The sequence below is a fragment of the Hoplias malabaricus genome, chromosome 18, assembly GCF_029633855.1.
Source record: "Hoplias malabaricus isolate fHopMal1 chromosome 18, fHopMal1.hap1, whole genome shotgun sequence".
NCBI lineage: Eukaryota > Metazoa > Chordata > Actinopteri > Characiformes > Erythrinidae > Hoplias > Hoplias malabaricus.
The window spans coordinates 25,746,980-25,763,482 of NC_089817.1; the positions used below are offsets into that span (position 1 = coordinate 25,746,980).

At 40.8% G+C, this 16,503-nt stretch overlaps 1 protein-coding gene across 1 annotated transcript in view; it reads right to left on the reverse strand.

Moving 5' to 3' along the window:
- Positions 1-16,503, reverse strand: part of cntnap3 (contactin associated protein family member 3) — a 192,631-nt gene that overhangs the window by 38,834 nt on the left and 137,294 nt on the right. The window contains exons 12-15 of the mRNA XM_066650672.1: positions 11,475-11,594; positions 6,975-7,172; positions 2,916-3,072; positions 2,015-2,142 (exon numbers count right to left, since the gene is read on the reverse strand). Coding sequence (XP_066506769.1) covers positions 2,015-2,142; positions 2,916-3,072; positions 6,975-7,172; positions 11,475-11,594 — 603 coding nt within the window. The remainder of the gene's footprint in view (positions 1-2,014; positions 2,143-2,915; positions 3,073-6,974; positions 7,173-11,474; positions 11,595-16,503) is intronic.

The following is a 16,503-nucleotide window of genomic DNA, read 5'->3' on the forward strand; positions in this document are numbered from 1 at the left end:
GACAGAAGTTATGCAATGACAGTATAAAATAATTGTGAATATACAAACCATCAGTCATCATTAGGGGCTGGTGTTGTGGATAATTCTGGTGCCCGCTAAATGGCAGACTGGGTTTTGATTCCCAGCTCAGGCAAGGAACATCACAAAACATTAATAATGAATACGACTCTAAATACATCAGCCTATTTTGGTAAGTTGCTTCAGATTAATGAGAGCTGGCACCTGTTTATCAACATAATTCAACATTGATTCAGTGTTGACCCATGAGCTGATTCAGCAGTGATTCAGTGTTGACCCATGAGCTGAGTCAACAATGATTCAGTGTTGCCCCATAAGTTGATTCATTCGTGATTCATGTGTTGACCCCTGAGCTGATTCAACAGTGATTCAATGTTGACCCATTAGCTGATTCAACAGTGATTCAGTGTTCACCCATGAGCTGATTCAACAATGATTCCGTGTTGACCCATGAGCTGATTAACAGTGATTCCGTGTTCACCCATGAATGGATTCAACAGCAATTCAGTGTTGACCCATGGGCTGATTAACAGTGATTCCGTGTTGACCCATGAGCTGATTCAACAATGATTCAGTGTTCACCCATGAGCTGATTCAACAGTGATTCAGTGTTGACCCATGAGCTGATTCAACAGTGATTCAGTGTTGACCCATGAGCTGATTCATTAGTGATTCATGTGTTGACCCATGAGCTGATTCTGTTGAATCAGTGATTCAATGTTGACCCATTAGCTGATTCAGTAGTGATTCTGTGTTGACCCATGAACGGATTCAACAGTGATTTAGTGTTGACCCATGGGCGGATTAACAGTGATTCCGTGTTGCACCATGAGCTGATTCAACAGTGATTCAATGTTGGCCCATGGGCTGATTCAACAGTGATTCAGTGTTGACCCATGAGTTGATTCATTAGTGATTTATGTGTTCACCCATGAGCTGATTCAACAGTGATTCAATGTTGACCCATTAGCTGATTCAGTAGTGATTCTGTGTTGACCCAAGAGCTGATTCATCAGTGATTCAGTGTTGAAAACTAGCAGTAAAACTGTATTTCACACACTTATGATTAAACTTTGGGTGTGCCTCCATTAAGACCACTACTAAGCATTTGTAATCTGGATTCTTGTAATAACCTCCCTTCACTGGCCACTTTATCAGAAACTCTTACCTTGTAGCCGTGTGTTGCTTTTGAGACAGTGGCCCATGTGTTAATGCATGATTTGTGATGGTCACTCTCTATAGTCACCAACCCTGCTCGTGGTCATTGACATTCCTATAGAGTTCAGTTCCAACCCTGGTCCATCACCCTTGATTCAGCTAATGACTGTTGTCAGTCTTGGATGAGGTGGGCAAGGCTTCAATTTGAGCTGGAAATCAAAGTTGTAGGAAGGTACATCTCCAGGTTGAAGACTTGTGACAATGACAGTGTCCTTCAGTAGAGGCCACTTTCTGGCCACAAACTTGCTCTTGGGGATATATTTGGCTGGACATGTATTAACCAGTAGCCAGAGTAGAAGTACATGAAATTTTAAACAAACTGTCCACAAATATTTGGCCAGCAAATGTAGAACAAAGTAATTGTTTTTAATAAAGTGGATAGTGTATGGAGGCACAAACTATACTCGAACAGTCTACTTTTATAATATACAGATTTACAGGTTAAAACTAAAATATTTTAAAATTAATTCTTAGACTGCATTTAATGACATAAACAAAATGTGATAACATTCATCTCTGTGATGCACATTGTCACATTAGTGCACTGAGATGTATCGTCTCATGATGCTTTGTTATAGCTCTAACAGCGAGTATAAATATAAAGTATTTCTAAAAAATGACCTTTTCAATGAGTACAATTTTCCTATCAAATGCTCAGTCTTTAAAAATAGATGGGTGTGTCTTAGAGTTTCTAAGATGGATTCTTTTAATATAATGAATGATAAGAGGATTTTATACGCTGAGAGTTAAAGCCAAGTGTGGCAGGCTAAGTACTTACTGTCACCATTGCACTGTAGGGGACCCACTCTGTAGGCTGCCTCAGAGCCAGGCCGGCTGATGTCACCCACTGCTAAGAGTCTGATGGGCAAATGCTCCTTATGGGAGATGACGCCTGAGTCATTCGTCCTGTCCGAAAGAAAACCACAGCACAGTCCAGCAATTAATGCAAGTGACTTCAGCCTAACATAACAAAGCTGAGAAGTACTGACATGCCGGTGCAGAAATGTAGCGTGCTTTTAAAAAGAAAGTGACATTTTACTGATGGGGTCAGTGCCCTGAAGTCATATCATCTTTATCTCTGTTGTAAGCTTCTGAGTGGAAAACTTCTTCTGATGGACTGCTTAAAAACTCCTAGTTAAAAACAGCTCTAACGGCACCGCAGTCATTTCAGGAAACACAAGAAGATCCCACTTCCCAAAGGTTCTGTTGACCTGCTGGCATCCGTAACATTTAATATATCTCCAAACATTTACAGTCACCACTTGTAGGCAGTGAACACAGGTGTTGAATTTTAATCACACAGCTTGTGTAATCTACATAGAAAAACATGGCCAAACACTGCAGCAAACACCCATAAGCCTATAGTCACCATGCTAAATGCCAAGTGTGTGCCAGAGGGGTATACAGCCTCTAAGGACTCTCTAGATTAAAGGTCTTAAATTGTTGTAGAATGGCTGGGCGGTATGACACTATACCCAGCCAATCAGGTACATTAGCAATTACAGCTATAGTGACATACCATTGCTTTTGGTTCCAGAGAAAAGCTTTAATTGATATAGAATAGAAAATATATAGATACAGAGTTCTTCACACTCATAACATTCATGTTCTCAAATGTTTCGAGAACTGACAAAAAACACACAAAGCAACGCTCTGAAAAGTCAGTGCACGTTTGTTACCAGTCGTCCAAGTCTCCATCACAGTTACAGAAGTGCTCTGGTTCCACACAGTCCTCCTGTAGACCACAGGCACACTGCTGACTGCCCGGCACTGCCCCTCCCCAGTACGTGTGGGCTTCCCCTGACCGGCCCACCCACCAGGTGAACGGAGCCCCATCTGCAACAGAAAGCAGCATCGATAATACATCAAAACAGGCTTCTTTAATAAGACCCCCAAGAGGAGACCACCAAGCTGCTCTTGCAGTTAACCCTTTGTGGTCTGGAATTACTCCTGGTCTCTGCTGTACTTGTCTCATAGTTATCCTTTAACATTGTTAACTAATGCTCATCACAACACAACAATATTATTGAATACAATGACTGAAAAAAAAGTTTGAAGTTTGAAAAAAAGTTTGAAAGTTTAAGTATATCCCATGTGGTTGCTAGGTGACTGTGATGTCATTCCAGCTAGATGCTATGGTTTTACTATTAGCTTGCTATTGTATTCCAGGTGGTTGCTAGGTGGCTGCTATGGTATTCAAGGTAATTGTTCTACAGGTGGTTGCTCTTGCAAGATGACTTCCCAAGAGTGTTCTTCCACAAAACACAAATCCATTCTTTCCATTCATGCCACTAAGAGATCATCAGTTGGGTTGGTTTAGAGCTGAAGAGTTTGTTTCTGGAAGGGAAAATCCCACTCAAAATCATTTTTTACACATTATATTTTATCCAAATGCAGAATTACCACAAGCTCGGAGTCAGAGGTGATGGTGTACACTGTAGTTAAAGCTGTGAAAGGATTTTGAATTTGTTTTTGTAAAGGAATACATTACACATCATAACGGTGATGTTACCATGGGGATTTAAACTGTGTGGTCTGGTACACAAAAGGCATGAACTGCACAAAAGCGACAATATGTTCAATTGTTAATTAAAAAACAAACAAACAAACAAACAAACAAAAGAAAACACCTTTGTAACATTTTATGGAAGCCAATGGAAAAAATTCTATTGGTCTATTCATCATGAAGTTTTCATGTGTTCATATGATGTAGTAACCAAAGAATCCACAAAAATGTAGACAAATATTTTTTGGGGACAGTGACAATATACAAAAACAGTAGAGATGAACATCCATCCATCCATTATCTGTAACCGCTTATCCAATTTAGGGTCACGGGTGGTCCAGAGCCTACCTGGAATTATTGGGCACAAGGCGGGAATACACCCTGGAGGGGGCGCCAGTCCTTCACAGGGCAACACAGACACACACATTCACTCACACCTACGGACACTTTCGAGTCGCCAATCCACCTGCAACGTGTGTTTTTGGACTGTGGGAGGAAACCGGAGCACCCGGAGGAAACCCACGCGGACAACACACCAGCTCCTCACAGACAGTCACCCGGAGCGGGAATCAAACCCACAACCTCCAGGTCTCTGGAGCTGTGTGACTGCGACACTACCTGCTGCGCCACCGTGCCGCCCCAGAGATGAACACGTGATTGAAAAAATATCTGAAAACTGTTTGGGAAATGGGCTGAAAGTGACTGGTTGAAACCATTTGCTGTGCTTTGTGGTATATGTAGTACATTTTGACACTGAACACGTCTTGTTCATTTTTCAAATTCATTTTTGGCTTCAATTTCATTTGTAGTAAGTCAGGATTTATCCACTAGATGACTGGGTTGGTTGTGGGAAATCACTGTTCTGCTCTATAGTATTCCAGGTGGGTGCAAGGTTTTTTCATCTCCCAGTTGATTTGCAATCATTTCTATTTTTGTTTTAATGGCTATTATTAATCGTTTTTAAAAAATCAATATTTCTATTTCTAATACACTGAATGGTTACATCTGTAAAAATTAACACGTAACCCATGTAACTGTGGACAGTTGTTTCATTTTGACTTTGTACTAGTTATGGGTGAATTCTGCAGGTTTATGTGTTTCCTAGGAATATCTTCACTTTGTTTTGATGTAGCTATGAATACATTAATAGTAACAGATTTTTAGGTTTAATTATTGGTAAAAATGTGATAAGAAATAACCATCCAGGAACAGTAATGCTGCAGTCCACTGAAAACAGCAATATTCTGATCAAAGCTTTGCCAGCCATTTGCGGACGTGATTGACAATTAGAAGCGGGTTAATGCAAACACAAGCTATAAAACGGCACATCTTGACAAAACAGCCTTGGCTCGAAGACTTAAAAGCTGAGCAGTCCTGCTGTTTTTTTAAAGACACTAGGAGAGAGATTGGCATTGATCTGTCTTCCCCATCACTTGTCTGCTCACGTCCATCTATCTCCACTTGTTCGTCTAGATTTTAAGCGACCCATGCTCTCACTTGCTCGCTCACTCACTCACTCTGTCTCTACCCTTCATTTAGCATTTAGGAGCATTATTTATTTATGTTTGACATCGTTTTTTTCCTGGGCTTATCAGAGTCCTCACTAATGAGACGAATAATGGACAGTAATTTGCATCGTCTCTTGTTTATTCAGAGGGTTGTGAGAAGTGTTATAGAGAACCTCAACCTCTAACAGCCATGACTAAAACCCACACAAAACAAACAAACAATAAACAGCACTTTAGCCGTACAGTTAAATGAATAATCTGGCCTAAAGGTGACTTTTCCCTCCGCTTAATGCACTGTGACATAGAGTAATAATAATAATAATAACAATAAACATAAACAAGTCAGGAGGGTGTAAACAGCCAACAACAGAGAATCAGGTGAGTCGGTTCTGGCACCTGTTTGGTCCAGTATTGTTTGATTTTTTTGACAGCTCTGAGTTTTGAGTATTGTTTGATTTTGTGTTGGTTCTGGTTGGGTTGAGTGTTGGTAGTTTTGGTTTGGGTCAAGTGTTGGTAGTTTTTGTTTGAATTGAGTGTTGGTAGATTCGGTTTGTGTCGAGTGTTGGTAGTTATGGTTTCTGTCGAGTGTTGATATTACCGGTTTGGATTGAGTGTTGGTAGTTCAGCTTTGGTTTGGGTGTGGGTAGTTCTGGTTTGGTTTGAGTATTTGCAGCTCTGATTAGGGTTGAGTGTTGGTAGTTCTGCTTTGGTTTGGGTGTGGGTAGTTCTGGTTTGGTTTGAGTATTCGCAGTTCTGATTTGGGCTGAGTGTTGGTAGTTCTGCTTTGGTTTGGGTGTGGGTAGTTCTGGTTTGGTTTGAGTATTCGCAGTTCTGATTTGGGTTGAGTGTTGGTAGTTCTGATTTGGTTTGTGTGTGGGTAGTTCTGGATTGGTTTGTGTATTTGCAGTACTGATTTGGATTGACTGTTGGTAGTTCTGATTTGGTTTGTGTGTGGGTAGTTCTGGTTTGGTTTGAGTATTTGCAGTTCTGATTAGGGTTGAGTGTTGGTGGTTCCGGTTTGGTTTGGGTGTGGGTAGTTCTAGTTTGGTTTGAGTATTTGCAGTTCTGATTTGAATTGAGTGTTGGTAGTTCTGATTTGGTTTGTGTGTGGGTAGTTCTGGTTTGGTTTGAGTATTTGCAGTTCTGATTAGGGTTGAGTGTTGGTGGTTCTGGTTTGGTTTGGGTAGGGGTAGTTCTAGTTTGGTTTGTGTATTCACAGTTCTGATTAGGGTTGAGTGTTGATAGTACTTACTGGTTTGGTTTGAGTATTTGCAGTTCTTATTTGGGTTGAATATGGGAGTAGTTCTTGTTTGGTTTATATCTTGAAAGATCTGGTTTGAGGTAAGTGCTGTGACTTTGAAATGACCACAACCCAGAGTAAATAAACAGCACTTTAGTTGTACACTGAAATAAAAATTCTGGCCTAAAGGTGACGTTTTCCAGGCTTAATACACTGTGTCGTGGAGTAATAATAATAATTATAAATAAGTAAACGAGTCAGGGGGACATAAAGTTCCAGCAATGGCAGAAAACCAAGAAAATTACTTTGCCTTCAAAAAGTGTAATAATCCAATAACTCCCTGCTTTGAGCTGTATGAGAGCGGTGGGGTTTGTGTGTTTGTTGATGGAGGGGTGGGGAGTTGTTTTGGGTTTTTTATAATAAGTCTGACCTTTTATAGGAAGAAGAGGAGGGGGATCGATACTCTCAATAAAAAAAGGCTTACCTGGTGTGTTTAAGAGGCGTGAATTTTTGCAGTGGTAGGAGAGTTCCTGCTCGCAGTGCTCAGCTTGGCTAATTATAGCTGCGAGCTGCTGGGCGTCGGCGGAATAGTTAAAGTAGGCTAAATGCTGATTCGTCCCCGAGGACGCTTTTAATTTGGTGAGCTCCGTGTTATTGTGCTGGATCACCATCCACGCTTTATCTGTTGGGAGAGAGGAATTTTGTTGAGAGAGCGAGAGTGTGAGAAAGTGTGAGAGAGAGAGAGAGAGAGAGAGAGAGAGAGAGAGAGAGACAGAGGGGAATCATTAGACATAATTATGCAAATGATAACGAGGCCAGAACGAGGCAGGGGAGAGAGGAGATGAGAGGTTTCCGATAAAAGTGGCTGCCCAGGGTGCCCCAGGGGCCGGGACACCGCAAAGCGACCTTTATTTCTGACAAGACACTGAAGACAACATCATTTCCTGAATTATGCCACTCTATAGTGTGTTATAGAGGGGGACGGGGGCATTGTTTAGGGTGGCGTTATCTCTGCTTCATTTGATTATTGCTTTTTTCTCTGTTGTGTTTCATCTTTTCTTCCTAAAACAATAGTTTGTGAGAGAACCTATTATTCATTTTCACTGTGTGTAAATCAACTGTGGTATTAATTAATCTATTATTAGTTATTAGAAAAAATGTATTAATCTCCCGAAATAAGAACTGAATTTAATTAAGCACATATACTTGTTGCTTATTATTCATTGAGATCTCTCCGCCAGTGACTCTGGGCACCTCTCCGGCATGCGTTTGTGCAATTAGGAGGTTGGAGGAGTGGAACAATGTGGTGCTCTGTAGCTGTTAATTGTCTTGTCTTGTTAACCAGCCTCACTAGCAAATGATAACAAGCAAATGTCTGGCCTTGAAAGTGTGTCAAGCTTAGGACAACTCATTCTATGCCAGAAAGCAGGTGTCCAAGCAGATCATAGCAAGTCAAAATAAATATGCTCTTCCCATACTGCATAATAAATACGCATATACACCGAATGATAACTGGGTAAGGAACACCTACAGAAGCATTTTGTGGTTTTACAATTACAGACTGCAGTCCACCTGTTTCTCTGCATACTTTATCTCCATTTCACCCTGCTTTTCAATGTTCAGGACTCCCACTGAATCACCACAGAGCAGGTATGATGTGAGTGGTGGATCATTCCCAGAGCTGAAGTGACACTGATGTGGTGGTCTGTGTTGCAGTGGTACGAATGGATCAGACACAGCAGTGCTTCTGTGCCCACTCACTTTGCTCCATTAGTCCGCCATATAGATGTACATTTAGAGACAGTAGCTCATCTGTTGTTGCACAGTTTGTGTTGGTTTGTCCTCTAGTTCTTCATCGGTGGACAAAGACACCTGGCTGGTGGTTTTGGTTTGATGGACTATTCTCAGTCCAGCAGTGACACTGAGGGTTTGACAAACTATGGCAGCCCTAATAATAGTTCTACAATTATGTTTTTAATTATATTTGTGTAACAATGTTCTGTTGTCATTTTATGGTAGCAGTTGCATAGTATTAAACTTGACAATTGTCATTTTACCAAAAAAAACTAAATAAATTTGTAGTTTAAAAATGGCGAGGGAAAATAATTTGTTTGTCACTGCATGGGTTATTCCATTAAGGAAAAAGTGCGGCAAAAGCATGTGCATCAATTTGTTCTGTTCTTGGGGAAAAAATATTGTATCCAAAAGTATGAGTTTTTGTTCAGATGATTTAACCCTGAGGAGTTGCTAAGGTTCGAATGATCTCATCTTGTGAGTGGTTCACCCCCAAGATTGCCACCAATTTCATTCAAAAGCACAACCTTTGAGTTTTAAGTTTGTTTTGGTTGGACACAGAGATATCATAATTTAAATGTGATTTAAAAACAGCACAAAGGAGAGAAACTACTGAAAAAAAAGATGCAAAATACATCATGGTAAACATGGTTAAATGTGGCATAAAAAGGCAAAACCAAAAGTATACAAAAATGGCCAAAAAACCTTCTAAAATGTACAGATGGTGATTTTTAGGTGTTTTGTGAACGTAGCGTATTCATTTTAATTGTTTAATTTTTTATTTTAAATGTTTAATATTATGCCAGTTACCATCAAATTATACAAGACTGGAGAACATTAGAACGTTTTATATAAATGTATGTATCATATAATTGTAAGTTAAACCAAAATTGTAAAACATTTTTACACCTAATTATAATCTCTGCATGCTTCTCCTCACTCCATCACACCCACTTCAGTTTTGAAAAACATTGCTTTGAGCTCATTAGTTGCATCAGGTGTGTTGAGAACACAGGAACTCTAAAATGAGCAGGACCGTGGTCCACCAGGACCAGGATTGAGAAGCACTGTTTTAAACCAATCATATCTGACAATAACCTTTTTCACAATGTATTTGACCTCTTGTAATTTCATTGTTTGGTGGAGGTGCTCTGGTTTTCTAAGGGGACTCTCCAAGGCTAGTTATTTTACCTGTAAAGAAACTACTTTATTTTGGAGGAAGGGTTATTACTCTGTGGTTCCTCTGGCTTATGGGATTTTCTGAGATGTTGCAAACCACACAACCCAAGCCATATTTGGCATCCGAAGTTTGATTCTTGAGTTTGCAGTCAAGCTAAGGGTCTAATATGTAATTTAATAACAAGTAATGGACATTTTGAACACATCATCACCTCCAGTAGCAGTAGAAGTGTTCTCTGAAGAGAACTCTTCCTAATATCTCATCAGAACCTGACTTTACAAACCCACTCATGGCTGGATGTCATTAAATCTTTATCCCACTTTCCATCTTCTACACTTCTTCCCAGAAGATTAGAGAACAGGTCAAAACTTTATTAATGCCATTCAGTTCAGAAGAAATGTTAAACTGAGGATATCTTGGTGAACCACTAGTCTGCTTTCACTAATGCAGAGACCCTGAACAACTCTGAAACTGGAGACAAACCCGGTGAGGGAAACTGCAGCCAGGACGAACAGGACAAGACAGAGCCTACCAACTGATCAAACCCAGTTCATATGCCACCTCTGGTGAACTGATGGTTGTCTCTTGAAAGCTATGCAGGGTGGGAGGCACTCCCTCGCTCAAGGGCAAGGCCTCCCTGTTTCTCCAGGTTGGAATTCTGCCAGTTTCAGAGTTCCTAAAGGTCCTCTGAGCTGGATTTGTGGTAGTGTAAGCAATCCAGTGGTCTGCCGGAAACAGACAAGTTTTTAGTGTTTATAATGTGAGTTTTCTACAAGTACCCGAAGCTGGTAATAAAAAGAAGCTAATGCTATACTCACTGCGTTGCCAAATGAAAATTATGCAACACAGCTGTCAATACATTCTGGTGTCTTACTGCAAATGCACAATGTTTTTCTTCTCATAAATCAATGTTGCTACATAACCTTTGTGTTAAAGTGGACATATACTACCCCTTTTTCAGAAGGTAACACAGTTCACTGGGGTCTTAATAAAACATCAGTGACTTGCTTTGTTCAAAAATTGTTCAAAAGGTTCAAGCACCAGAACGCCATTTTTCCCCTGCTCTGTTCAGAATGCCTGGTATCAGCACCTGTGTCTATGAGCCACTGATCACTGGATTTCAGTCATTAGCTTTGTTTTTTATTTCTTCCGTGTTCTCGTTTTGCACTGTTTTCGCTCAGTACTCTTATTCCTTAGTGCTTGTTATGTTTGTTTTGCTCCATTTCACCCCTCACATGAACATAGATCCTGCTCTGTGATGCTGTCTTATTTTGGCGTATTTTAATAGTAAAATACAGTAAAGTTTTACAGTATTAATATTTAATATTGTGTTCACCTTAAGCAAATGAGTTGCAGCAAAAAGTGTCCATGAAGAAAATATTCAGAGGGCCTAAAACATTCCTACTGACACCTCCTGCTGTAGTTCAAACCTAAGTAGCGTATATATTTTTTTTACATTTTGTTTTATCAAACTGTACCCCAACTAATTTAACTGTGGCTCAATCCCACCCCGCAGCTTGGACCTTGACTGCTTTAACGGGTAGTTTGTGCCGGATGTCTGCACTTCATTGTGATTGACAAATCTCTCTGGCCAATCAGCGCACTACAAGATTTATCCATCTTTTCTAATCGACAAGTGAACAGGGACTAAAAAACATACCCAGTTCCAGGTACCAAACTTACCTAATGGAAAAGCTGATTAGAGCTGAGATCAGTAGAAGCATGTGCCATGCAGTGGAAATGCGCCATCTGAGACATGTATGTTTTGAATCAACACTAAATACTTTCAAAAGTTCAACACGCTTGGAGGAGAACCCTGTGTGTCAATAATGCTATAATGAACTTACAGAGTGAGGCCAATTACGCCCTCTCAGCCTCTCAGCCACAGACGTCTATGCAGGTCTTTAAGAATGGCAGATGACACTGCCAAAAGGGAAGCTGATGCAAGCTGCAGTAATAATAAAGTTTCAAACACTGGTACCACCTTCCAGTGAATCATATAAAATTTACCTGACATGTTGCAGTAGATTAGCTGGGGCTTGATAGGGCCGCTCCCATCCACATCTACGTGGTAGTACCCTGAGGTGTTCCCAAGGTGCTTGTAGGCTTCACACGACGGCTCGTAGATGGCTTGGAAGAAGATAGAAAAAGAAAAACAACAACAGTTAGGTCTAAGCATATGTCAAATGAATGGACACACAAAAAATATATGTTTCCTTTACTAAAAAAATGTAAATAAATAAAATAAAAAATAGTGCCTGATGGTGTAACAGTATGAAAATGTACATTGCAGTAGGGATAATGAAGTGTGACAATCCTCATTAGACAGTCTTCTTTTTATAGAGCCTAGACATAACGACTCGATAGGCGTCAGCCTCCAAACCGTATGGATCAGATCTGGTGTCTCTGCTTACACAGCATTAAGTTTTCATGCCTGCGAAGTGTGAAAACGTGGGCCTGGCACCTACAGGGTCAGCCCCAAACACTGCTTCTACGTTCACACCATTCAGCAACTGGGATTAACTGTTGACAAGTCGTGCTGGAGAATTCCTTCAGCGCTTGGCTACACTTTGCTGTTGATCTTAGATTCAAACTCGGCATGACTCCGATCAATGCTACACTACATGACCTTAACAGCTCTTCTCTCACTCCATGCTGGGGATCACAGGTCTGAACTAAAATTCGGCATTAGAGGTCTTCAAATCCAGACCTTTGATCCAGGTTCCAGGCCAGGATTTTACAATTGCCAGCCAGTATGACTATAAACCCTAACCAGGTACATGAGCATCTGCAACTATTATGTCATACCAGACTCTGCAAAACATGTATATGAGGTCAAGTTCTGTACAGTGTCGTTTTTTATGCTATTTAGAAACATAATACTCACACATCTATGCAAATAGGAACATATATACAAATGTAACACATGTCAAAAATAAATAAATAAATAATAATAGTAATAAAAAATCCAAACAAAAACATTAAAACAAGGTTATAAATTATATTTTCTTTGATGACATGAAATAAGTATTTGATCCTCAAGTAAACTGTGACTTATTACTTGGTGGAGAAACCATTGTTGGCAAGCACAGAGGTCAGACGTTCCTTGTAGGTGGTCACCAGGTTTGCGCACATCTCAGAGGGTTTTACAGAAACTCTCCAAATCCTGAAGGTTTTGAGGCTGTCGTTTGAAAACTCGAAGCTTGAGCTCCCTCCACCGACTTTCTATGGGATTATGGTCCGTAGACTGGCTACGCCACTCCAGGATCTTAAGGTGCTTCTTCTTAAGCCACTCCTTTGTTGCCGTATGTTTTGGGTCATTGTCAAGCTGAAAGACACATCCATGACCCATCTTTGGTGTTCTGGCTGAGGCCAGGAGGTGTTCATTCAAGATTCTATGATACGTGGCCCTGTTCATCTTAGCAGAGAAGCAACTGCAAACCAGAATGTTTCCACCTCCATGTTTGGGGACGGTGTTCTGGGAACTCATATCCAACATGTCTTTGCCTCCAAGCACGACGAGACGAGTTGAGGCCAAAGATCTCAACTTTAGTCTCATCTGACCACATCCCATTGTCCCAAGCCTTCTCTGAATCATTCAGGTGTTCACTGGCTAACTTTAGATGAGCCTGTACAAGAGCCTTCTTGAGCAGAGGGACTTTGTGGGCACTGCACTAACTCAATCCATTAAGGGGAAGTGTGTTACTAACGGTTTTCTTTGTGACTGTGCTCCCAGCTCCCTTGAGATCATTAACAAGCTCCTCCGGTGTACCACTGAGCAGACACTTCACTTTCTCAGAATCATCCTTACCCCACGAGGTGAGATCTTGCATGGAGTGAGGGTGATTGACTCATATATTGCATATCTTCCATTTTCAAATTATCACACCAACAGTGGCCTCTTTCTCACCAAGCTTCTTGTTGATGGTCTTGTAGCCCATTCCATCCTTGTGCAGGTCTACAATATTGTCCCTGACATCATTTGACAGCTATTTGGTCTTGCCGATAGTGGTCAGAGGTTTGAATGGAAGAGACGGATTCTGTGACAGGTGTTTTTTATACACATAACAGGGTGCGAATAAAGACTTTCTTAAAGGGACAGGACTAATTTACATGCCTGATGGGCACATAACTGCTCTGTGGGTTCAGACTTCTTGCCGGTTGGTAGGGGATCAAATACTGATTTGACGTAACCAAATACAAATTAATTTATATCCTTTATTTAGTGATTTTTTTGGTCATTTTTTGTTGATATTCTGTCTTTCTCTGTTAAAATAAATATACCATAAAATGATAGCCTGTTATGTATTTGTAAGTGGGTAAAACTACAAAATCAATAGGGAATCAAATAATTATTTTCCCCACTGTATAAATATATAAAAAAGTAATCGCCTGTCAGTCTTTGCTGGTATAGAACTTGAATTGCATCTGATTCTTAATTCATAGGATTTAATATGATGTCTGTCCACCCTTTACAGCTTCAACCTTTGTGGGAAGGCTGTCCACAAGGTTTAGGAGTGTGTTTATGGGAATCTTTTACCACTCTTCCAACCGTGCATCTGTGAGGTCAGGCACTGAGGTTGGACGAGAAGGCCTGGCTCACAATTTCCAGTCTCCTCTCTAATTCATCCCAAAGGTGTTCTATCAGGTCGAGGTCAGCTCTCAGTGCAGGCCAGTCAAGTTCTTCCACAACAAACCCAGACATCCATGTCTTTATGGACCTTGCTTTGTGCACTGGTGCACAGTCATATTGGAACAGGGACAGTTCCCACAAACACGGGAGCATGAAGTGTGCAAATATTTCTGATGTCTATGCCCACAGAATAAACGCATAAGGAGATATCACTGCATACAGCTGCATACCTTCATCTTTTGCATGCCTCTCTTCTTTGATCTTTCAAATTATCAAAGTGATCATTTTCAACTCAACATCAAGGTGAAACGAGGTGGGGTTGATCACTTTGATCACTGACCACTTCATTACAAACCTGCCCTATCACATCCACACTCTTGTCACACAACTAGAACACTGCCTTTCCATTCACTGGCCACATTATTAGAAACACTCTTTTCACTGGTCATATTTCTAAAATCAGCTCCTTGAACTTGGACAAGAACTGTGTATCTCAGAATTGGGTGACTTATGTGGAATGCAGGAGTGATAACTGTGATCCAACATCAGTATCTGACCTCACTCACTCTGATCAGATCCTCACAGCAGTGTTCCAGTGTTCCAGAAAAGTAGAGGCTGTTATTTCAGCAACCGGGATAACAGCTATGTGTTAATATGCTCCGCTGCAGATGAAAACTACTAGATGAACCATAGTCCACGCACTTAATGGCCATATAGGCTACAGTCTCATGTATCAACTGAGATCTGCTGTTTAAGTCCTTAATGCTGTGAATCAAATAAAGTGGCCTTAATTATAACCATCTGCACCGAATTCTTGGCAGTGAATTGAAGATAGAATAGAACAGAGAATGTTAATTATGATTAAGGTGTGTGTGTGTGTGTGTGTGTGTGTGTGTGTAATCAGAGAAAAAAAAAACCTCTCCGGTGAATATAGTAATTGAATGCTATATGAAATCTGTCTCATTTGGTATGCACGACTCAGAAGCATATCTCCAGACCGATTTTGATTATTATCACTAATAAGGCTCCATGACAAACCTGGTCGTGAGCCCAGAATCGCAATTAAACTCCAGAATGATCCATTAAAAGGATAATATGCCAGGACTGTGTACTCACACTGTTCTTGAACATGTTCTACACTTTGGCAGAGTCGTTGGGAACCAAAACATCCTCGGCGTTAGTGGCAAAGAGAAAACTAATTAGAAAATTGGGATAGGTCTCAGTACTCCAGCCCAGTAGAGGGTGAAAGAGAGTCTGCCCCCCTCCAATTACACTGCCAAACCACTAGGGCTGAATCACAAATATCTTCCTCAATCCTGTGTAGTGCACAATGTAGTGGTGTAGTAGTATTACTTAGAAGTGGACAATTTACGGGGTAAGCTGCTAATTGGAACAGAGTTTACTTGTGGTGCCAGGAAGAAAAAAAAATACAGCACCGGCACTTGGAGTGGTTCCCCAATTCTTGTAACAAATTTTTATTTTTTTCTCCGGGGGCTTCTGTATTTTTCCCTATACCCATCATTTTACTCATTTCATGGCTTTCAAACCAATGTCTGAGGATATCTCTAGCCATGAATTTGATGCTGTCTGCAGACTCCATGCTCATCCAACTGGGAACCAATCAAAGTCGATGAGGTCTGCGCTGCTGAGACATGTAGCTACATATCTAGGGAGGTGTGCATCTGGCTACAGCGTAGGGTTCAGCGTTAGTTTGGCATCTATGTGAGACCTACATGCTGCTTACACCATAGGTTTGATGCTAAAGCATAAATAGGCCTTAAAAGTTATTGGGCCAACAAGGTGTTCAAGGGCAAAAGTGTGACTAAGGAAACAGAGCTAAAGTCTCATAGCAGTTAACAGTGTAAAAAACATGAGTCAGATAAGCACCTCCTCTGGGGAAAAATGTCAGCAATATGAATGTACTAATGAAGAGAGAAAAGGCAGTGACACAAAGCAACGAGTTGATGGTAGAAAACAAATCAAGAAAGAAAAGAGGAATGTCAAGGCTCTTGATTTGCAGACAAACAGCCTTTTACAGCAGTACAACGGCAAACAAAACACTAACGTGGGTCTGGGGACCATGAGTCATGAGTCATTATCTGGGTCTCCATTCAGATGTCTTACCAATTTCCGAAATGTGGGCAAGCGAAAATGTTTTGTTATTCATTTATTGAGTCTACACGGAGACATTCTGCTGCCTAACTATGCTAAATCTGGCAGCAGAACACGATCGGCAGAGCTGGTATGCCTGAGGTAGCGGTGGGCTAAGTAACTCTCCTGTGGGTACAACAAGGTCAAGCCTGAGATTTGAACACACAACCTTCTGGTGGGGCTCAGCACTCCTAGCCCAAGGACATCAGTCATATGGAATCAGTGCTGTAATTAAGTAATGGTTTGCATGAACCC